General features: G+C 46.3%; 1 protein-coding gene and 2 non-coding genes across 3 annotated transcripts; 1 reads left to right on the top strand and 2 right to left on the bottom strand.

Moving 5' to 3' along the window:
* Positions 1 to 4,314: 4,314 nt before the first annotated feature.
* Positions 4,315 to 7,525, bottom strand: LOC135371461 (uncharacterized). The gene is made up of 2 exons (XM_064605514.1): positions 7,333 to 7,525; positions 4,315 to 5,918 (listed from the first exon to the last, which is right to left on the bottom strand). The coding sequence occupies exons 1-2, from the start codon at positions 7,414 to 7,416 to the stop codon at positions 5,040 to 5,042; spliced, it is 963 nt and encodes a 320-aa protein (XP_064461584.1). The 5' UTR covers positions 7,417 to 7,525; the 3' UTR covers positions 4,315 to 5,039.
* Positions 7,526 to 21,430: 13,905 nt separating this feature from the next.
* Trnal-caa (transfer RNA leucine (anticodon CAA)) lies at positions 21,431 to 21,548 on the top strand. The gene is made up of 2 exons: positions 21,431 to 21,468; positions 21,503 to 21,548. It is a non-coding gene; the product is annotated as a tRNA-Leu (tRNA).
* Positions 21,549 to 22,343: 795 nt separating this feature from the next.
* Trnag-gcc (transfer RNA glycine (anticodon GCC)) lies at positions 22,344 to 22,414 on the bottom strand. Its single transcript has one exon. It is a non-coding gene; the product is annotated as a tRNA-Gly (tRNA).
* Between the last annotated feature and the right edge of the window lie 1,115 nt (positions 22,415 to 23,529).

Here is a 23,529-nt window from a genome sequence, read left to right as displayed (position 1 = left end):
AAGACGCGTTCCCTCCTCTGGGCTCCGCGTGCGAAGTGCGATTGCGTTGTCTGCTATCATCGTGTGTGCTTGGATAGCTTCCTACTCCGGGTATTGTACTGTTTTAAACCTCCTGCTGCAACATGATAGAGCACGACGTACAGGACTTGTAGAGGATACCGTTCGTAACACGTTAGGGCTATCGCATCTATCATGGCAGCCCAGTTGTTGAGATACCCCTCTTTGCCATCTTGGTTTCTCGTTGTTATCCGAGTTCTATAGTGACTCATCACTCGGACGTATTGAAGAGGCATGATCTCATTCTATACCTGATTCCATCCCTAATTCGACCTGAGCAGAGCGTGATTCTATACCTGATTTTATATGCGTATAACACAGAGCCCAAACCTCACATTTGAATGACGTGTACGTGTATGTGCGGGTTCCTCGAGTTCCAGGGTTCCTATTAAGTTCTGTCCCGCTCTCTTGGCCACGCATGGCCCTCTAGGTCGTCATTAATCGTCTGCCTCACGGTTGGGTTGGGTTCGGTTAGGTTAGTTTGGGTTGGGTTGGGTTACGTTAGGTTAACGGGCACGGAAGGCACCTGGAACACATATTTTTTAGCACCTGGTATCAGCTTACCTCAGGAACTGTCACGCAAAAAATTTCTTTTGGTGTTTTTTAAATTATAATTCTTATTCTCGTGTAGCGATTTTATGCCTCTATGACTGACATTGAGGGAATGCAATAAAATGAGAAGCTGCATGGTACCCTACCGCAAGGGGATCAGAGTACCGCATCACCATTGGCCCTGCTCCTTGCTACAAGTGGTCCATAGTTGGCTCATCGTTGCTGTTAATCCACTTACCGCTATCTAGCCTACTGGTGGCCGTCTAATGCCCCGACTTGATTCTACACTGGCCCTATGTTGGCCCCATGTCGTATAGGTCGGTCTGCTACATTGCTCAAGGTTGGCTGAATTAAGTCGGGCCGTGTAAGGCCAATGTCGATCACCAAGCTTGACTCATTTTCTGTTTTGTTTTTTGTTTTTTGCAAACATGGCCCAAGGACTTTCACATCGGGAGCATACGTCGGTCCGACATTTTGCCGACGTTGTTTTTCCCCTTGGGGTTGCCTAATGGCTACGACAATGGCATTCCACGCCGAGACTGGGAAGTGACCCGGGTTCAAATCCAACTGTGGATGTATCTCCTGGGTTTTCTTCGTGCCTGGTTCATATCTGCTGCATTCTGACGCGTTGAGGATGTGCCGCGGCACGGTCGTCATAGCAACAAAGTACGGCGAACCAAAAAGCATACGCACCTCAAGAGTTGGGCTAGACTCAACTCCATGCAGTACGGATTACCTCCGGTTACGCCGCTTACGCAGCCGTCGCAGTTTCCGAAATGCCGAGCTATGGTAACAGCCCGGTTCCGCGCTTGTAATATGAATGAAAGAAGAGTCGGTAACATTCCCTGCAATCGTGGAAATAAAGTATGGAACTTCTTAAGCTATGGGACACACACATCAACAACGTACCAGCAGAAAATGCAAGCAAATTTGGCGCCCTCTATCGAATTAAAAATCTGTTGTACGTATGGATATGAAGGACACTTTGTTACTCGCTAATTTATCCCACACTTTATCACTGTTTGTTAGTGAGCGGATTAACCTGCTCGAATGTATGCACTGCAAAAGAGAGCCGTACAGTTCATACAGTACAGTTTGCGAATACTACGGATCCAGTGGATCCCCAGCCACGGCAAGATTCCTGGAAACGAGAAGGCGGACGAGGCTGCAAGAGAAGCCCACTCGCTGACATGCAGGCAAAACATACCATTGACCAAAGACTACATCAAAAGGGAAGCCAAAGCGAACGGCAGATATGGAGATGAAGTAGCTTCTGGACAATCTACACCGGAGACTCCCCAGGCTTGTCGCCCTCGATTGTCCATATAAATACACAGGCTGTAGATACATGAGCCGCACTGACGCAGCACTCATTCATGGACTCCGACTTGGTGCTGCTTTCACAAGGGCTTACAGGTATAAGCTAAACATTACCGACGACCTTACATGTAGACAATGCCACACAAGCGGAGACGACATCCATATACAGTCAAACCTCGCATTACGAACACCCTTCGTTTCTCAGAAAATCGTTCGTAAATCGAGGTATTCGTAAATCGAGGTCCGAGGTGTGCAGTGCACAAATACCTCACAAAACCACGGGAAATTGATTTGAATAAGTTTTATTTTTGAAAATATTGCGTAATTCTGCTTTGCACCATACTTTCGGCAGGGTCTATCCTGTTTAGAAGAGATGACAGAAGTCTGACACTTGACTCATCCACCCGGTCCTCAAAGTACCGTATCGCGCGCGGATGAGACTGTTTCCAACGGCAAATATCACGCTTGTCACCGGCTGTCAGGACTGAACGCCTTCTCTTGGAATGGCAAGATGTTTCCATCTCGGAGACCTGGTCCAAACTGACAACCGTTCGGCTGTAAACGCCGGAATTATTCTTTCAGGAAATGGTGAATCATGTTTGTGGAACGTAGTGGCATTGGAGTATGTTTGACCTTGGCAGCATGTACTGAGGAACTCATTATCCTCTGGTCCATTGGCCTGTCCTCTGTACGTTCATAACGCCCGTTCGTATATCGAGGTCAGAATGGCTTGGCTACTTTGGGTCCGTTCCCTAATAATCCGTTCATAGTTCGGATATCGAGGGTTCGTAAAACGAGGTCAAAATACACGGAAAAACTTTGGTTCCCTGTGGAGCCGTTCGTAAGTTGAGGGAATTCGTATATCGAGGGTTCGTAAAACGAGGTCCGACTGTACTACTGCACTGCACAAAATATGAGGACGAGAGAAAGAACCTCGAAAAGCGTCTCTCCAAACTGGACAGCCTTCCACTTACCATTGCAAAGATTCTGGGTGCATGGTCTATAGACGACAATTGCCGCGAGGCGGCAGGCTACCTGCTACAATTCCTCAAAGCCGCAAATCTGCGGGACCTGTGACACGTGCTTCTGCGCATCTTCATTTCCCTGTGTCTGTTTTTTTTTTCTTGTGTGTGTGACTTTTTCTTTTTTTGGTCCGGGTGAACTTTTTCTTTTTCTCTCTTTTTTTTTTTTGAAGAGTAGCAAGCCAAATATTGGCTGACCTCTCTCAACACTTAAACACAACAACAACAACATACTACGGCATCTTCAGAGAGTTTTCGGAAATTAGATATCTAGTGAATACGTCACCTTTATACTTTAAAACTTGGGTTAAAGCGCGTACAACAGCTGCTATTCCGGTGCACTTCAGTTAACCATCACAACTGAACGCTACCCACTCCAAAAGCTTAATTTATCTGTCTACCCTTACAGTCGTACGAACTTTGGCATGCAGGTGACTGACTATTAATTACCAAATTTTTGCAATACTACGAGCCACTTATTCACATCTTTTCTAACATTTCCTGCATACAAAAGAACACCGATGGAAGCGTTACTGAATGCATATGTCTTGACCTCTGTAGATTAATTCATTATTGATTGATTGATTTAAGTGAAAGGCCCCTAAAGGGGCGTAGCATAAAGAAAGTGCGTGATGTTCATACGTAGCAAACATTCTTACAATGACGCATGTAAAACGCATGTATTGCACATCGAAAAGAAAGTGGGATTATGGTGACGTAAAAGCCATGGAAGCTAATCAGTTAGGTTATGCAGGTTGGGTTATTAATGAATTATATTGAGGAACATGCGCGATTAGGTGGCAGCTACAGGATCGTGGTGTGAGAGCAAGATATTGTGGGAGGTTCCAGTTGTTAATCGCTCTGGAGAAGCAGGATTTTTGAAAAGGAGTCGCGTGATATTGTGATGCTTTAATCTCCCGTGGGTGTGGTCATGACGCAATGAAACATAGTCGGCAGGTGCAAGAAGCCGCTCAACGGCCAGAAGCAGTCGATAAACGAGGCGTATATCATATCGAGAGGCTCTATACTAAGGGCCACTATTTAGTTTGGGAACACATGAATAATTCGATACAATGAAATATATACGTCTCTGTTATGTACCGAGCCAATATGACCTGAAACTAGAGATAGGACAAACCCAGAAGATTCCGAATCCGAACCCAAATTCAAGAAAGGTTCTGCGAAAACACGAACCTTACGAATCTCGAATCTTCCGAATTCTTTCTTTAAAAAGAGTTAAAAAAAACTTTTACTGAAAAGTTCTTTGAAGCAGAATATGATACCCTTGTTTAATGAAAAACAAATTAAATAAAAGTTCACTTTCAGGTGAAAATACATCCATATAGTTCTTCATAAACTTAATTTATTTAACATGTTGTTCATCGACTACAAGAAATACATAAATTCCCGAGTCTGAATTATTTTCATAAAACTCAGCCACCATCAAAAGAAAAACAAAACTTTTATACTTGTAATGTAAGAGTTCCTGCCTGAACTTTTTCAGTCCAGAGCAATGTAAAGAACCAAACGAGAAAACATCCGTCCGCCAATGAGGCTTTCGGTGGACTCCGGAGGCGCCAGGTTGGAAAAGGAACAAACAAACGTGGTCGGCGGATTCGAAAGATTCGATTCGCCGTTTTGGGCACTGGGATTCGGATTCCCGAATCTCGAATCCCTGCCTAGTATTCGAGGATTCGTGGGAACACATGAATAATAGACGATTTAAAAATATGCACGCGCCGCAAAGCAGCATGTGGGAACTTTGAAGGACACTGCTCCGTCGTCTGCTGCGGTTATGCTTTACCCCGGCTGACGCTGCTGCTCCGCACATTGGGAATGTTGTTGTTCTTCTTCTACCTCCACCTCTGGTGGTCTCGTAATGCTTGAAGGCGCAAGTTCCTATGAGCCCTTGCGTGCTACAGGTAGCGCTTTATTTCTGAAGCATGATGTGGGCAAGCTTACACTTGTCCCATCCTACAGTTGACAATACGAGGTCTATACAAAGAAACATATACGTCTTTGTTATGTACAGAGCCTATGGCTTGAAACACTGTGTATATGCTGTGGAATAGCCAGTGTTCATCAGGCTTAGGGTTTTGGCAAAAGCTCCAAGGACACCGTGAAGATACCGTCCAACAGAAAACCGTTCTCCTCCGCGTCTTTCCAAGAGAGAGCACGTCCGACACCCCATGCTGGATTACACTTACCGCTCGGCTTTTCGAAAATCTCGTTCGGTTCTGCCGTGGTGCCTTCATACCGCCTGTCTTTCATTCTCAAGATCGGGTGAGAGACGGTGAAGACATACGGCGTTGCGAATGGCCATTGCAAGTCCTGGTCCGTGGGACCCGGACACAGGGACATGTACAGTGCCAAGTAGTCTTCGCCGTGCAGAGAGCTGAACCCCAATATCAATTTTAGCGAATATCCTGCAATCCTGAACTTGCGGCTCTCGATTTCGGGCGGGTTCGATTCTCGCATTTTATCGATCGTTCCGCGCGGAATCTGCCAGGACACCTTGTAGGCGGAAACTTGCGCCACCTGGTGGTCCGAAAGGCCCGACGCTCTTGTCCGGTTGTACCTTGACGTGATCCTGGGCATCGACAAGAGGGAGGCTTCCAGCTTGTTCTCCACTTGATCGGTGACTCCTCGAAGTTTCTCCACGGATAATGAAGTCCGCGTAACTTCCTTCTTCAAGCTCTCGAACTCTTTCTTGAGTTCCGCTCCCGACGTCTCGATATCGTTGAGCCGAATGTTGGTTTCGCTCTTGAGACCGATCACGTCGGACGAGATGCCGTTGACTTTCTCGATGATTTCTAGGATTCTCTTTGTGACGATTTGCGGCGCCATTACAACGCATTCTCCAACATCACATTTATTGGAACCGCGTGGCTCATGGCGCTTGTTGATCCTGGCTCGCTTCTGTGCTGCGGTCTCGACTGAGCCGCTGATGTCCGCTACGACGTCATCCTGCAACAATAATGCGTATTATGTTCAAATGAGCAGGACAAGCTGTCCTCTCCTCTCATCTGTGCACCCCTCACAGCCACAGTTGCTCGGCGGCACTAACACAGAACTAAAAAGAGAGAGAGAGAGAAACAGCCGACCCAAGTTATCCTACACAAGCATATCAATTCCCCGTCGCTCCTGCTTCGAGCGATATGAGCCCACATTCAGAGTTTTACCCTAAAATGGGCAACGGGCCGCGTAGGTGCTCGATACTACAAATATATCGAAACACATCCAGCTCTGACATTACAATACAGGTGGTGCGATAGGTGATGAGGTTGGGCGCATGTCTCCGTCGGGGAGATAGCGCTAAAGAGGTGACATGTGTTTACCTATAAGAAATCCAACGGGAATTGCCGTAGGCTCTCCCGTATAGAAACGGTCCCCGCTTCTCAGTGTTTCGTGCGTGTCATGTCTATCTCGCGGACTACGACACACACAAAAATGTATTTATATTTCCTGAATACTCGGACAATGCATGCTTGATAAGTCCCATTCGCCAGTGTGTCACACGCTAGCTAAGTGTAGCGCCTGGGGTCTGGAGACAGTAATGCCAATAGAAACTCTTCTTCTCCAGAGCATCGTCCTCGTGGTCTGCGCGTTGTATTTAAAAGCAGGGGATATATGTACAAATAGACAGAAAATGGCCGGTAGGTAGATAAGGTACGTGTTAGAGTTAAGTTGGGTGAATGACCGTATGGAGACCTAGCCGTCGGAGCTATACACTGCTAAAACAGAACTTCACCACACAGCACGCTCCTAGCCAACCATCATTCCGAATGATATCATTCTGTGTATTGACTTGTTGAAAATGGGAGGCGGCGCATATCTGGGACATGCATGATGTGTCCCAGATAGGCGCCGCCTCGTTTAATAGGTAGGTACATTCTTTTCGCTTGCACCTCCAGCACCAGGTCTGAACTGGGTTTTTAGCGTGCTGCACTTTCCTGTTGAAAAGAAAGGCATTACTAATAAAGTTCCTTTCAGCTGGAAAGTGCAACTCCCGAAAACCCGTCTTGCGTGGAGTCCAACGTAGTGCAGTCCAGTGCAAGTGAAAAGAATGCGCTTAGTGTAGGGTGAACGATCTTTCACCCTTCAGGGGCCTTCTCAAGCCAGTGAACGTTACTAGTGGAGCACGCTGCTCATTTTCAACATTGGCAAAGTCCACCAAGTAAAGGTGGTTCACCACAAGTCAACGATGCCCTCAAGAAGAACAGTGTCTCTCTGCAACGTCATGCATACTTTAAACCTGGAACGCTTAGCGTACTTTCACCAGTATTCCGAGCCTTCCTTAGCTGTGACCTTTATGCTGTCTTCTTACTAACTATAGTATTTAAATCCTCCTCACGACTGAGTAAGTGAACTTTCAACTCACCTCCCTGCCTCCTTGCAGTCGATGCTCCGCTTGAATGCGTGAACAGATCAGCAGCGCAATCAGCGTAAGAAATGGAGTGCCCATCCCTTCGGAACTTCGTCGGACTTTCGCAGCTGAAGATGACTCCCGATGGATAAACCGATGCTGTGGTAGATCCTATACACTGAGCTCTTACCACGTGATTGTGTCGCTTTTAAAAGTGTGGTACATTGTAATACTCATTTGGGTCGCGCATATCCTCTTGCATTTTTGTATGTCGGAAGTGAGACATATGGCCGTATATCGGATGCACGAGTTCGGTTTTAGATCACCCCGTTCATCAGGGAAGCTTCGCAGATCATCGTATCTCATCCGTTGTCGTTGAGATCTTATCGGCAATCCTGTAACGAATTATGGAAATGCATCATGGAATATTTGACAGAAGAGTCATCTTTCCAGCCTGTACTGGTCATTTCAGAGAGAGAGAGAGAAAGGAGGCGTCAGCCGCGCCGGTTCGTAGTAATTTACAGTTGCTTCGAGGCGCTAACGCCGAATCACAGTAAACCATACCCGAGAAACGTCATCATGACGTTGGTATAGACAGTCTAAAACCGAAACAAATTGTTAGGGGAGGGCTGGGTTCCACGGATAGACACTTGTTCGATGCCTCCTACTGAAAGAAAAGTAGGACCTACACTCTTAAAAATGAACTTCACCGCATAGCAAGCTCGTAAGCCAACCATCACTTCAAATGATATCGTTATCCGCCCTTATTTGTTGAAAATGGGAGGCGTACGCCTTTTCTGTGACAATTGTGAACAGCATAAGTGTCACAAAAAAGGCGTACGCCTTCCGTTATCAACAAACCAGGGCAGATAACAATGTCATTCGAGATGATGGTTGGCTAGGAGCGTGCTATGTGGTGAAGTTCATTTTTAAGAGCCCTACAACGGCAAGCCCTATCGCCATCACCACCACCACCACCACCATCATTTTTAAGAGTGTAAGGTCGCGTCCCTTCCTGGGACCATCGTAATCCCCTCAAGACCGTGGTTTTTAGGCTTGATCTTGTTCGCCTCTATAGCTTCGAGCGTAGTGCAACTCTACCAAATTGGTGGCGCTGCCGAACACTATAACGTCATTTGTTTACAAACAGGGAGAGGTCTATTAATCACCTGTTCTAATTATATGCGCCTTTCATATACGATTTGTCGAGTACAAACAACCGGCAGACAAGATTACGTATTTAGATCGCACATATTTTTGGTTGCAAGTGTGGACGCGTGTAACTTGAAAACGTCTACTATGTACCTATACCTGCATTTAGCCTTATAGTCCATTTATATTTGTTTCATTTAGTAACTTGTGGCTGGCTGGAAACGGCAAAAAACCGTACTTTTAATGTTGATGATTGGATGAGGGTCAAAATGCTGATAGTACGTCGTGAGCCTGTCGTGTTTTCGTCTCGTCCTGTGTTTTCCCTCAAGCTCAAGGCAATGTTAACACCAAGTCAAAAACAGCTAGCCTGACTACTCCTGCTGCGTTCATCGTTGTTAGTACGTTTCTAAAATTGGTCTATGATACCTGCCTGCTATGATATTGGTCAGGGCCGGCTCCAGGCATGTGCAGCTGGAGTGGTCCCGCATATCATCACTGATTATAAAGCCGAAAAGATGGCGTCCCCAAAGCGGGAGTCCAACGCGCTGTCCATTACACCATACACGGGCCTCGCAATGCCCTCGATCGAAAAAGAAATACCAGAATCTTTTGACTAGTCAGATATTATTGCGGAGTTGGCCAGGAAGAACGAAAGAAAAATTGTTTTGTAAGTTTTCAACTAAGTGCTTAAATGTAGCAGATAAGTCCGTATATAGAGTTCTTGAAGTGGGTCGCCACAGAGTCGTAGGAACGGTTCGCGGGCCCGACGCTACGTCGACCCGTTACGAAAGGAGGTGTCCATGGGGACTTGACGTAGAACACCAACAATTTACATTTATTACAGGGAACTACCAGTTACAACTGCTAGCCTAAGTGGCAGCGAGACCATCAGCAATCAACCCCGCTAACATGCCCGGGTGCCTTCTTAAAGAAAAGGTTACCTTTTCATAACCAATCAGCGGACTCGAAGCTGACATCAGTATTAACATACAACACTGTGTGGTGAAAGTGAAACCACTCCACAAAAGCACTGCATCAGTTCAATTACAGTTGTGCCGCCTGACAAGCGGTTTCAAAGCGACGGGCCCCGCAGGGTTAATCTTGGATACCTGTTGTTCACCCTGGTCCGTCGTCACTCTGTCGCTCGCACGGTTATAACCCTCCCAATGTCCTTGGAGGCACCTACGTTATGTATCGACGACAGCGGCAAAAAAGGGTACCTTAATCCCATAATGTCTCTAGGTGCAGAGTTCCCATGTCGGCGTATAGGGCGCACATCAGAACAAAAGTAGGTGCAGAGTTCCCATGTCGGCGTATAGGGCGCACATCAGAACAAAAGTCGCCGACACATCAGCAAGAGGTTGCGCGCCTAACACTTCCCCTTCGCCTACCCTCACCCCCTTTCATCCTGTCCCAGAGCAACGTGCCGCCAATCTAGGCAGGCAGATCGCTCGAAATCCCCAAGTCACCCCCCCCCCCAGCTTCCCCTCAAGGAAGATCGGACGGTCCTGGAAAATATCATTGACTTGATCAGTTAAAAGCGTGTTCTGAATGGAAACAGTTTTATCTGTGCAACCAAGAAGTGTTCAGCAACTGACAAAATGGCATAGATGCAGGCTAGCTGGTGGATGAACTTAATAATGTAAAAGCCTGAGCCTGGGCACACAGAGGGACTTCAGTGACACAGAGTGTTGTGTGTCGTCCCTCTGTCGGCACAGACTCAGGCTTTTACCTTATGAAGCGTTCAGTATTGTTTTCTAGTGTGAAAGCGCCTAAAAGTATTTTTCGGAGAATGACTATGTCAGCCGTCTGAAAGCACCAATGCAGGCTCTAAGCTACGTAATCTTTGTCAGCGGTAGGTACGTTACAGCCTTGATGCTAGCGGCAACAGCGCCGAGGAACGCTAGTAGTGTCATGCAGCGTGCATCGCGTCCGCGACCTACTGGATTATAACGACCACGTCATAATCGGCAACCCCTATGAGGAGCCCGTCCGCACTATCTGCTAGGGGCGTTACTCATCGGCCCGCGACATCTACATCTTGATTGGGCAATGGAAATTTGAATTTTAAACCCGCAGAAGCGGGTGCATGACTACCCTAGCAGACGACAACAACAGCTCATATGAAAACGAGTAGAATGATGATGATAGTCAACTTTAGAATGAAACATCTTCCGTGAGACGCCCATCACTGGTACAAACATACTAAGGTAAGCTGAAGTACAAAGTATTGTAGAAGTTATGGAAGCAATACCCGGGCCGATGAGTAGCGCCACCGCTAGCTTCCAAATGCGGCGCTGGTATGGAGGAAGGAAACACAGGAGCGGCCGTTTCGAACAGGTTTCCGTGGGACCCATCTGGCGGTCGCTCCTGTCAAAACCGCCATTACTTCCTGTCCACCATGTGATCCTCTCTAAAGTTTCGGTTTAGCAACGGTTTGTTGCTCGCGCTGCTCTCCGTGCTTATGCCTTTCCAAAGTCGTTTACTCCTAAAATGCGAGCACCATTGCGGAAACAATGTTTTGTCAACGTGTTCTTACCGCGGTTGCGGCTGTCGTTCAACAGAAAGTAGCTCTGCCACGGGAATAACGTTTCATTCGTAAGTACTTACTTGATCGGTTGTTTCGTACCCCTGCTGTGAGAGAGTCATCTTGAATCGTTCATTTGCAAGCTGGCGCTGTGCTACAGCTGCAGATTCATTTGATTTCCTCCATTGTTGTACAAGTTTGATTACTGGCATGCTTTACCACTTCATCAACAAACACAGAAAACGTGGCTACGTCGTCACACAAACATCGCTGCCACGAATGATGTCTCTATACAGGGTGTCCCAGAAAACGTGTCATTGAATTATAATAAAAAAAACTACGCCACCTAGAATCATGCGGTCAACAGCATTTGTTCTTAATAGGTTTTTGCCACCTCCAAATGTGAATGTCATGTACTCCAAGTTTAATTATGTAAATATTTGCGAACTGGACTCGGAAATTTGCCAAGTAAAGGTCACTTTTTTACCAGACCAATATGAAGAGCGTGCCGAATTCACTCAAATTCATGATAATTCACAGTGATATTCACGAGCTATTCCATCGGAAAAAATAGCCGAATATCATGGTTTTCGGAGCACCGGACCATAGCGCGCGATGACTTTTTGAGCGCAATCGCTCGCAGTGCGACGAAAGGAGGTTCCGAAGCCAGCCCACAGAGTGATAGTAGAAAAAGTAACAGTTCCTAAAATTGGGAGAGGAAAAGCATTATCCCAGCGAAAGTCAGACGTGATAAGCCGTGCCTGTTTTATCTCCTTCTGCGATGTCGGTGAGGGCTGGGTTTCCAACCTCCTTTCGTCGGACTGACAAAGATTGCGCTGAAAAATTCATCGTGCGCTATTCTGGGCGACCTCCGTAGAGCATGATGTTCTGCTATTTTTTCCGATGGGATAGCTCCTGAATATTCATGTCAATTATCATTAATTTGACTAAATTAGACACGCTCTTCACATTGGTGGGGTAAAAAAGTGACCTTTACTAGGCAAATTTCCGACTTAAGCTCGCAAAAATTGACATAATTAAACTTACGTTACACGACATTCACATGAGGAGGTGGCAAAAACCCAGTAAGAACAAATGCCATTGACCGCATGACTCTAGGTGGTGTAGTTATTTTATTATAATTCAATGACACGTTTTCTGGGACACCCTGTATAGACCTGCGTGCTTGTCCTACAGACCGTGACCCGTCTTGCAGTCGAAGGGTAAACCGAGAGTAAACCTTCGAACACACACAAATAAAGCTGGACACGCGGCGTTCATCACAATGGAGATGTCTAAACTGCAAGACAATCACGACTCCCGTCGTCTGCTTTGGGAGCTGGCCTGCGCATGCTCTTGGGGTTACTTGAGCGGTCACATGGTAGACAGGAGCATCCCAGAATACAATGCGAAGGCTGCCAAGCCCGTCCCAATTGGAAAAAGTTGGAAGGGCCGCTCCTGTCCTTCCTTTCTCCATGGGCGCTGGGAAGGGGTGCCTATATGACATGCAGGGGTGGATCCAGGATTTTTGTGAGAGGGTGATTCAGCCTTGGCCAGCATGGTAGATACACAATCTAGGTCAATTAAACACCATGTGAAGACAGAAATTGAGGAGGGGGTCAGGACATCCTGACACCCCTCTAGATCCGCCCCTGATGACATGGTCGTTATAATCTAGTAGGTCGGGATCGCGTCAACCTCCGAAGGAGTCATTGGCTCCAATGCTTCAGAGGGTTCTTGACTTGCGGTCATCGTGATGGTGGTGTGATAATGAAGAAAAAAGGGGGGCATGTGAGTCGCGAGGAAGTCGGACTGGCTATCGCAGGACGCGTACACGCAGAAAATACAAACACATGAACGAGTTAAAGTGATGGAGTTCCACATGACTTCCGGTCATATCTCGCTATATGGTAAATGCTACTGAAAATTCCTCGCGAGAACGTTAAAGTGCCACTCCGGCCTCCAAAAACAGCTTCTATTTTATTTAGTCCATGAGAAGAAGGCGCCTCGAGGATTCTATATGTGAAATTCCAGTAATGTTTACGAACGCTGTGCATTTCTGTAAATTTTTGCAGATCTGCTGAGCCTCCACAAGTTTAGATGACGTAATGAGCGAGTGACGTAATCATGAGCCCACAAATTGCAATGATGTCATGTTCTGGAGAGGGCACTCGTCTCCTAGCAACGACGCCGGCGTCCGGGGAGGGTCACGTAGTGGAGAAGTCATCTGAGGCTGATCGAAAGAGGAGAAACTGGGAGAGATATCTTCTTCCTCCTTTGTGTTATCTCCAAGGTCGGAGCGTTCGTATGGCATGTCACGTGGGGCTCCGCTGACGGAGTGCAAAAGGTGAGCCCCGGGGAAACCTCGAACAACGTTGCCAGATGAGAGCCGTGTGCTCCGTCGGAGCCTAACATGACGTCACAGTTCTCAAAAGTAAAAATTTACATTTCTCTAGCTTTCGCGTCACGTAGAGCCAAAATATTTTGTAGCAATGTAAAGTGAGACAAGAAGATTTCAGCAAATGAACTTTGGTAGGATTCTGATGACACGAGATTTAGTCCGCAGTGGCACTTTAATGTTGCGCATGGAGATGTTACGAACCAATTCGCAGCATGCCCCAAAACTTGTAGGGCCCGGAGTTTTAGGCATTTACCTATCAATGCCTATAAACGCCTAAATGTGGCATTTTCGGGGTTGCCTATCTTTTTATCGCCTCTACTTGGATCGCGGCCTTTTCTAACATTTTTAGACTCCATAACAACCTCCTTTAGAGGTGCAAGTGCGAGTGTGCCTCTGAGCTTCGTGCTGAGCTGCAGTTTGCGTTTCGTTCCTGCTTGTTTGTGCCTCTTGTTCCTTCTTGCGTTTGGTTTCCTTCAGTACCTTGGTTTTGCTCAGAAGGAATTCATGCCTATCTGATCAAAAGATTTGGCCTTTCTTGGCCTTTCAATATTTTCCAGGACGAAGAACTAAAAGTATTATTCAATATTGCGTGGCTCTTGGCCGCCTCAGCGTTCGTTTTTTTTTTAATTCCGTGTTAGCGCCGCGAAGCAACTATGGCTATGAGCGGCGTACAGACGTGGACAGATGAAGAGAGGACAGCAGGAAGGAGTAGTGGACGGTGGGGGTTAGTATGCGCCCTGGGCCGATTTCAGGGGGAACTGTGCCGACATTCGTCTGGATATAGTCTTCGGAAAACCCAGGGAAAAACCTCAGACAGCACAGCCGGTGACAGGACTCAGCATTCGTGTACCAGAAGTCAAAGCTTGTACGATACTGTACACTTTAAACGGAGCAAGTTTTCCCGGAAGGAGCATTCTGAAACGCCAACACAGGAAAAGAGCGTACCAGATTAACGGGCCTGTTTTTGCATTTTATTGCCTATTTTGGTGCTTTTGAGGGCCAAAATGCCCGCCTATTTCCGTCGTTTTTAGGGCCTAAATTTCCGGACCCTATAGACCTATACGGCACTGACGTCCCAGGCAAGGCTTTTTGATATGTACAGATACAGATTGTACAGATGTACAGTATTTGATATTTCTCGCTTTGATATGTACAGAGCAGTGCTGCGTGCTTAACTCGTTTCTATATGTAAAGGCCAACAAGAATATTTGCAAGTTACACAGGGAAGCGTTGGAAATATTCTAGGGTCTCCGAGAGTGATGACGGTGTCAATTATGTCATCAATAAAAAATAAAAAGAAAGAAAGCTATATAACCCTACGTATGATAAAAAAAAAGCTGCATGATTGAGCCGTGCTCGTTTCGCTGTCATTCATAGAACTCTCATAATAGCTATAGTCAGTCACAACTTAACTCCTACAATTGGGACCGCCCACTCATCTATGATAGGCTCCTGCGATTGGCTACCAGCCTTTGCACGACGCCCCCGCTTCGTGATGTAGTGCCGGCTCTCTCTCTCACCCCCCCCCCACTTCCCACTTGGCCGCGCCGCACTACATTCTTGCGTGGGGGCGGGGTCAAGTGTACGACTTATGTTGTCACTGACTATCGAAACCAAGCTAGCAAAGGGGTATCTCAACATGTGAGCCACCATGATCGATACGGTAGGCCTAACGTGTTACGAACGGTGTCTCCTACGAGTTCCGTGCGCCGTTCTTTCATACGTCGCAGCACAAGGTTTAAACTGTACGATACTTGTTCCTTACGGAATCCAAACGCACAGGCGACGGCAGACAAAACAAACACGCTTCGTACACAGCCTGACACACGGAGCTCAGCGGAAGCGCAAGCGACTTACATTGGATTGGATACCATTATGCCGAACGAGCATGGTCTTCACATGTGGAAAGCGAGGAAAGGTTGTGGCCGAATCCAGAACGTCGGTCATGGCGCCTATCGGAATTGGACATTATGAGAGGGTCTTGCATTCGTACAACTCCTTTGCTCTCCCCCATCACTCTCTCTCCCAGCTTTTCGTCTCGCCTCTTTCCTATGATTTCTATGGTGTCGATCATTGTAACATCTTCCTCCTTGTCTTCTCTTTCTTCTTCACCTTCCCTTGTTTTCTCACTACAACTGTTATGGGCGGACCGACTTGGATGTTTTACTAATGTGTTATAACGCTGCAGCCGATTTTGTTGCTATTCTGTTTCTATATTTTGTGTGTGCATTTATTGTTTTTTTTTTTTCGTTTATGTTGATTTCCACGAAGTGGTGGAGCCAGACGAAAAAAAGGTACCGTGTATGGGCCCGTTTCACGACGTTTGGGGGCACTCCGAACGATATTCTGCAGCGCCATTTGTGGTCGTGCAGTCGGATGTTTTTCCATACACAGATATGTATCACTTACACTGCGGCTCTGAAAAATCGTGGCGCGAGGATTCCCACAAAAGAGACGACGTTTCCGGTACGGCGGCAGGCAGGGAACACGCCGGGCACGATCGTCTAGTAAGGGCGCTCTACGCTATAAAGGAGGACAGTTGGCGCTGCGGTCGCCGGGTGAAACTTTAGTGCAACAGGCCTATATCAGGTCATACTGATAACCTGGACATATATATACAGGATACTTATATACAGATTACAATACATATATATACCTGGACAACTGATATATACAGGACAACCTGTATACAAGGTCGCCATTTTCCCATGTATTTGTTCCTATCCCGATGCGTGCAATGCCGGAGGCCGCCCTTAGATACCCCATTGTTACCAGACGTTGGCTTGCTTTTGATTGTAGCGCGCTAAAGATCCAGTTGAAGCACAATCCAAGCCAGGCCAAGTCACCGAAGGAGAAATGGACGACTGCGCCTGCGGCGCCTCGTACGACAGGTACGCTATGTGATGCACGGAGCCGTGCACTAGATCCTTCCGATCGCTCAACACGTTTAAAAACGGGACCAAAAAGTGAAACACGACACAGAAAGTTGTTATACGCGTTTTATTTGGACATATCAAGACTAGATTCATTCGCAGAAACAACAAAAACATTTTGCCGCTAAACTTAGCGCGCTGAAGTGATCCGGAACGGCAACAGTGGGGTATCTAGTGGCGGCCTTCTTCGTTGCACGCTTTTCTGAGGTGAGTTTGGGGGACCTGGCCTATATAGCTTGGGGAGACTCTTTTCGGCTGTAGTTCGAGTCACACGGGCTCCGCCTCAAGGCGCACGTCATATGTCACGTGAGCAGTTCGCTGTTCGCTCGCCTGCATTGTACGCATCTCTTCCATCTCTTCTGCGCGCTGGCGATTCTCCTAGGTACGGAGAAATGTGGAAGTGTGCTCGTAGTTTTATAAGGTAAATGCGCGTAGTACTGCAATGCATACGATGAATGTACTGTGTTGCTTGCACTTTGCGTGTCCGGACAACCATTGAATTTGATCGGATCTTCACGAATACTGTATTTTCTTTCGTCTTCTTTGGAATTTGGGGATGCTTTAGACTGGCTAAAACTTGTCAGGATTTGCGCAGTGCGGTGGCAGCTCCGAGCGAGAGGTAAGTGAAGTGAAGATTGTAAATCAAACGTTAATTTTCACAATTTCTGTTGTCGTCCCGGTTATGCAAGTGCTCCCGAATTTCAGCAGAGCCACATTTCGTTGTGATTGCATATTATAAAGCTAGAACAGCAAGTTCTGACATTTAAAAGCGTGTGCGTGCGAACCGCTTATAGGAGGGGAGTAAAGAAGACTACTCACGGGCGTAGATAATTTCTAGTGGAAGGTGGACACCAGGGGATAGCAAAAGTAAAATAAACATTTCACGACGTGTGCGCCGACTACTGAAGCCTGAAACACACAAGTGAACTTCAATTTAAACAGAAAAGTATTCCCTTATTTCATAATTTTTACGTGTTCGGCAGTTCCTATATGTGCAGTCAGTATACCTATATATTAAAGCACTGCACGGGCCGCAGTGCACGGGCCGCATCCGACTGGAGCCCGGCCTTCCTTTAATTTAGTTGCCCGGGCCCGGTCCGACGGCTCCATGATTGGCACGGCCCAAGCCCGAAAAATTTCTAGTTTTCCCGGTCCAGGCCCGGCCCGTGAAATTCATAGGCTACCCCGTCCAGTGTAGCGGGCTGACGAAAAGATGACCGTTGACATGACAAGTTGACCTGGCAAATCCTCACAAGTTTTAGCAAATCTGATAAGGAAATCCAAATAAGATGTGAAGAAAATACAGGATTCATGAAGGTCCAATTAAATTCAATGGTTGTCCAGACACGTAAAATGCAAGCAACACATTCCCGCATGCATTGCAGTACTACGCGTAAAATATATTTGTCTTATAGAACTACGAGCGCATGTCCACATCCTTCTACCTCTTCTTTTTGCTGTGAGCTATGGTTTGTTGGATGAGCCCAGTGTGGAGGGAGTGGAGTACTTTTCCGTTACCCCCGCGGGGTTCACTGAGTATCTTTATTATGTTGATATAAGTATTTCTTTGTAGCGTTCGTGAGTGCCTTCACCTGTTCTGTGCTTAGGGCAGCCATCCTGCTCCAAGTTCATCCACCTTTTTTTTCTTTTTAGCAGTTATTTGCTACTACTACCACTTCCTCTTCTTTTTCGTAGGGGCTAGGAGAATCTCTTCCCCAGCGCGCAGAAGAGATGGAAGAGATTGGAGGCGAGCGAACTTGTAAACGTTTGTAAACGAACTTGTAAACTGTTTGTAAACGTAACTGCTCACGTGACATATGACGTTCGCCATGAGGCGGAGCTCGTCTGACAACCGAACCAACCACAGGGGTGACACAAACCCGCCATTGTTGTAACTACCCTCAAGCGGGTGCTTTTGGCGAAACTGACAGCTTAAGAGTCCTGGTCGCACGTCATAGAAAACATCATTTTGAGGTCATGGGGCTTTGTTTACATGTCGTTTTGCCGCTTACCGACATATTTTCCTCGTCATAACGCCAACCTTATGTGCAAAACTGCGCGTTTTACTGCGAGATTATCGGATAAAAATAATTGCCGTGATCGAAAGACATCCAAAACGTCGCGCAGAAACAAGAACCGCAATGTTTACAAACGGTTTGGCCCAGCGGTTTTTCCAGAATCCCAAGCATGGAGGGGTGTTCGAAAAAATTGGGGGGGGGGGGTCATTATATTATTATAGTTACGTCATTACAGCTTAACATATCATTACTGACATGTAAGCTGAAATCGCAAGGGCACCCCCTGTAGGGGGTACATTGGTGAAAAAGTTTGGGTGGTGTCACTGCACATTTGGGAGAGTTTAGGGGGGGTTTGGGGGGGTCTGGATAAATCACTGGTTTTGCCGCCGATCACGGGCGCTGCCATCTTTAAGGTCACGTGTGCCTTGATGTTTGCTGTGGCTTGCGGCAGGACCAGTCCAGGATATGCATTGAGTTCGCCGAGTACGCTTTCATCTACGGAGCAATACATTGGATGCCACCCTTGTGGAACCAACCAACTACAGCCGAAAGGAGTCACCCTATAGATTCGCTGCAGGTCGCGGCACCTACCGACGGACGGCAGAAACACATAACGTCTATACTCACGGCTTACTGGATTATACGGACCGTGACATAATATAATGCCATAAAAAAACCGCCGAAAACGAAACGCCGAGTGAAAATCCACGGAGAGGCGGAAGGGCAACTTTCCTGTGTGTGAACTTGTCTGAACTGCCATAGTCTTGTCATCGTTTTCCTTTTCCTTGTTTTTAGGTAATTGTCGTTTTCTCTCTGTGTTCTGACCGCGGAGTAGAAAAAAGGAGACTGAACTCGACGGGAAACATGGCCCCTAATTCGCCGCATTTTTTTAGGATCGCGTTGCGGCGCACGGGTGCCCTGGGAGGCTGGATTTCGAAACCAGCAACCTTTGCAGTGCAATATTGACAACCTCATAGTGCTTTCTTATTGTACATAAAAAATCAAGAGAGCGTGCTAATCGGTACGTGAGCGTTCAAGGAACAATACACTAGAGGTTCTTTGCCGTCACTGTTAATGTGTTTAGTAGGGATGTGCCAACTGAATCCGTGAATCCTCGAATAGTAGGCAGGGATTCGAGTCCCAGTGCCCAAAAGGGCGAATCGAATCTTTCGAATCCATCAATGAACCTCTACCCGACAAACGTCATCATGACGTTGGTAGACAGACCGAAACCAAAACAAATCGGAAGGGGAGAGCTGGGTTCCACGAATGGGCAATTGTTCGCTGCGTCCTATTGAAAGAAAAGTAGGACCGAAGGTCGCGTCCCTTTCAGAGACCATCGTAATCCCCTCAAGACCGTGGCTTTCGGGCGCGGCCTTGTTCGCCACTGGCTTTGAACGTAGTTCAACTCTACCAAACTCGTGGCGCAGTCGAACATGATGACGTCATTTGTTTACAAACAAGTAGAGGTCTATTGCGTTTGTTTGTTTCTTTTTAGAACTGGCGCCTCCGGAGTCCGCCGAAAGCTTCATTGGCCGACGGTTGTTTTCTTGTTTCTTTGTTCACATTGCTCTGGACTGAAAGAGTTCAGATAGGAACTGTTGCCCTACAAGTTTAAAAGTAACATGGCTTCGCTTTTGATTGTTGCTTAGTTTTATGAAAAATAATTCAGACTCGAGAATTTATGTATTTCTTGTAGACTCTGAACAACATGTTAAGTAAAGTAAGTTTAAGAAGAATGGGTATATTTTCTCCTGAAACCGAACTATTATTTGATTTGTCTTTCATTAAACAAATTACCATATTCTGCTTCAAAACACTTTTCAGTAGAAGTTTTTTTTTCCTTGGCTTTTTAAACTCCTTTTAAAAAAAGGATTCGAAAGATTCAAGATTCGTAAGATTCGTGGATTCGCAGAACCTTCCTTGGATCCGGATTCGGATTTGGAAATTTCTGGATTCGTCCCATCTCTAGTTTTTAGGTTCGAGCTCTTGAATTTCTGCGAGGTTTCTCAGTATTGCGCAACATTTCACGATCAAGGTTCTGCTATCTCTTCACCATTCCTAGTAGGTGCTATATCAAACGCCGCAGAGTTATTTTGATAAATAACTGGGTTGTTCGAGAGAATTACTCACGTAAACTATTCTCCAACGCTTGAACTTCTAAGTTCGCACACAAAAACTGTTTTGGCGTCATGAAACCAGCAGGCTACGGCGTCACATATCTAGTCGTCGTTAAATCTATCTGTGCCTAAAGTTTATGAAGGTCAATACTCATGATAATTTACAGCCTCAATTCACCAGACTGAAACACGCGGCAGTTGGAGAGCTATTTGGAGCATTCCATTCGGAATTTTGCGCGCATAATTACTGTAGACTTATTAGTTATATGAACATTACTGACCAATCTAGACAGCATTGTAAAAGTAAATGCAAATGTAAAAAGTAAATGCAAATTTCTTATGACAACAAACCTTTTTTCTTCTTCCGGTACAAACCGACATATTCAGACAACTTCTAACGCAAGAAATCACTGAATTCTTGTTTAAACACAGTTTAGTCGTACACAGACAAACAATAACTACTTCGTGTTTGATCAATAAACGAAAATAACGCGATATTCTCAGCGTCTTGCGACATGCAAACTTCAAATGACGACCACAACACAGAGATGCACAATGTCAACAAACATAGCCGCCTGTGACGTCGCTGCAGTAAAATGTGCCCTCCTTAGGCTAGAGAAATACTGCAAGGGCATGCGAAAAATTAATGAAATGAGTCCTCATGGACCAAAATGCTGATCTGCAGTATCAAATATTTTTTATGTATTCCTGTTTTGACGAAAACGTTCGCAAAGTAATGCGCTGTCAAGGCAATAGGTTTCGGGATCTGGCCTCCCCGGGCACACTAGCGTCGCGCCGCGGTCGGAAATTATGTGGCGAATTAGGGGCCATATCTTTTCGCTGAGATCAGTCTCTTTCTTCCTACTCCATGGTTCTGACTCGCACTTTTCCAGTACGGAGGTCCTCCATGAAGACCCCATCGATTACAGTGTGACCCAATTATGCGGTGTCCTCGTTACGGTGTCAGGATGGCCGAGCGGTCTAAGGCGCCAGACTCAAGGATATCCTTGCCCTTCAATAGGGTTGTTTGAGTATTCTGGTCCACGAATGTGGGCGTGGGTTCGAATCCCACTTCTGACACAACTTTTTTTTTTCGCGTATTTTTGTTGTACACTGTTTAATTGCACGGCTTGAAGCTCCGACTTTTTATTTTTGGCTTGGTTCCCAAAGAAATCTCTCGAAATGCTCTACAACCGGGAAAGGTCCAACGAAAATCTGTGCAGCGCCGGAAGACAGATCGCTCTCCCTTTCCGAATTTTTTAAAAATTTCTTTCGATAACGATACCCCCCACGCAGGACACTTCCGATGTGAGGAGGTGAAGTTTTGTGACCTGCTAAGTGTAGTTAGATAAAGCTTGTATTAGTGAGAGTTGGAAGTACACTTCAATACAAGGTCAAAAACATGATAAATGGTTAAAAGATATCGTCTCGTAGGAGTCAGGTTGTCAATTTAAAGAAAAAGACTGTTGGTGGTGCTTTTTGTGTCAGAGGTGTACCGACCGGAATTTCTATTTTCCTATGTTAGGTAAACCAATTAGGGCCCTGATAAGACGCATGGAGTAAAAAGACCTGCATATTGTTGCAGTACTATTGTTGCACATATGGCATATTGTTTGCCGTCGGTTTCTTGCTTTTACGGATGTTACAGATAATAATTATGCAGCATGTGCCACACTAATAGGCTGAAACACTTTACGTGTAACTCTACTAAAATTACCTATATTTACAACGAGAAACATTCCAGTCGCATTGACCTGTATTTTTGGGGGCAAAGTGATGGGGCAAACCCTTACACTTTTCTGTAGCACTGTACGTTTTTCTTCGAACACGACTAATCGAAAAATCGAAATATGTATCTAAAAAAAATAAAAACAATGCGTCGGCCGGGAATCGAACCCGGGCCACCCGCGTGGCAGGCGAGTATTCTACCACTGAACCACCGACGCCTGACGGATAACGAAGTATAAGAGCTCATAACATAACGACATAACGTGATGACATAACGTCAAAAAATTTAGGAGAATGGTGAGTTTCTCTTGCTGCATGCAGGACATTCCTCGCATCGGCGACGGAGCACTGCAGTTGTGTGGCCTGGGACAGCGTACATGGCGGGGAAACGGTGGGGGACATGGGGGAACAGCGTACATGGTGGGGCACTGGTGCAGGGTGCACACTCCGGGTGCAGAGTACTTCTCGCGCCGCGCCCTGCGTCAAACACGGAAAGTTTTTCCAGGGCTCCATAACGCTCAATATCCGGCGTGTTGATGTTATGTGTTTGGTGCACGTCGGTATGGCGCAAAAGAAGTCGAAAAACAATTGAATATTGCGTTGTGAAATGTGCATTCACCTATATAGAAGCCCGCCGCCTGAAACGAAATTTTATTCGTTTCCTGGGAACCCTCGTGAAAGGGACAGAAAACTGAAGTGGATCGTTGCAGTTATGATGATGATTACCGATTTTATGGCGCAACAACAACAACTACTGAATGACGATGGGATGAGGTGTTTCACCGCCATAGCAACGGAGGCCATAATGCGCCAAAACATGCAGATAAACGTGTACAGTACGTAAAACGCTGTAATGAAGCGTGTTAACTACTGTCGGGAAGCAAGCGAACTTCGTTCAGTGTTTCCTTTAGTAAAGATAGCTCGCCGTGGATATACCCACCAATAACAGTGTCATATATGGGTGTCCGCCCATTTGGTCGAACGCCGTTTGGTCGAACGCCGTTTGATCGAAGGCGTTTGGTCGAACGCCGCTTGGTCGAACGCCGCTTGGTCGAAAGCCGTTTGATCGAAAGCCGTTTGATCGACGCCGTTTGTTCGAAAGACGTTTGTTCGAAAGGAATTCGAAGCTTCATGCACTGTGTTGTCCGCACCACTTTTCATGTAACTTTTGACTCGAGCATACGGAGATGGCAATCAGTGTCCTCTGCTTTTTTCTATTCCTTCTTTTTTTTCTTTTTTGATTTTTGCAGCCGAAGAGGGGAGACCACTAGTTAGTTGCAGACGTTTGTCATTTACGAATCAGTAGGACACATATTGAAGAAAAAAGTGGGTT

Source organism: Ornithodoros turicata, chromosome 1 (assembly GCF_037126465.1).
Source record: "Ornithodoros turicata isolate Travis chromosome 1, ASM3712646v1, whole genome shotgun sequence".
NCBI lineage: Eukaryota > Metazoa > Arthropoda > Arachnida > Ixodida > Argasidae > Ornithodoros > Ornithodoros turicata.
The sequence above is the reverse complement of the archived record's forward strand: the minus strand, read 5'-3'. Positions and strand labels throughout refer to the sequence as shown.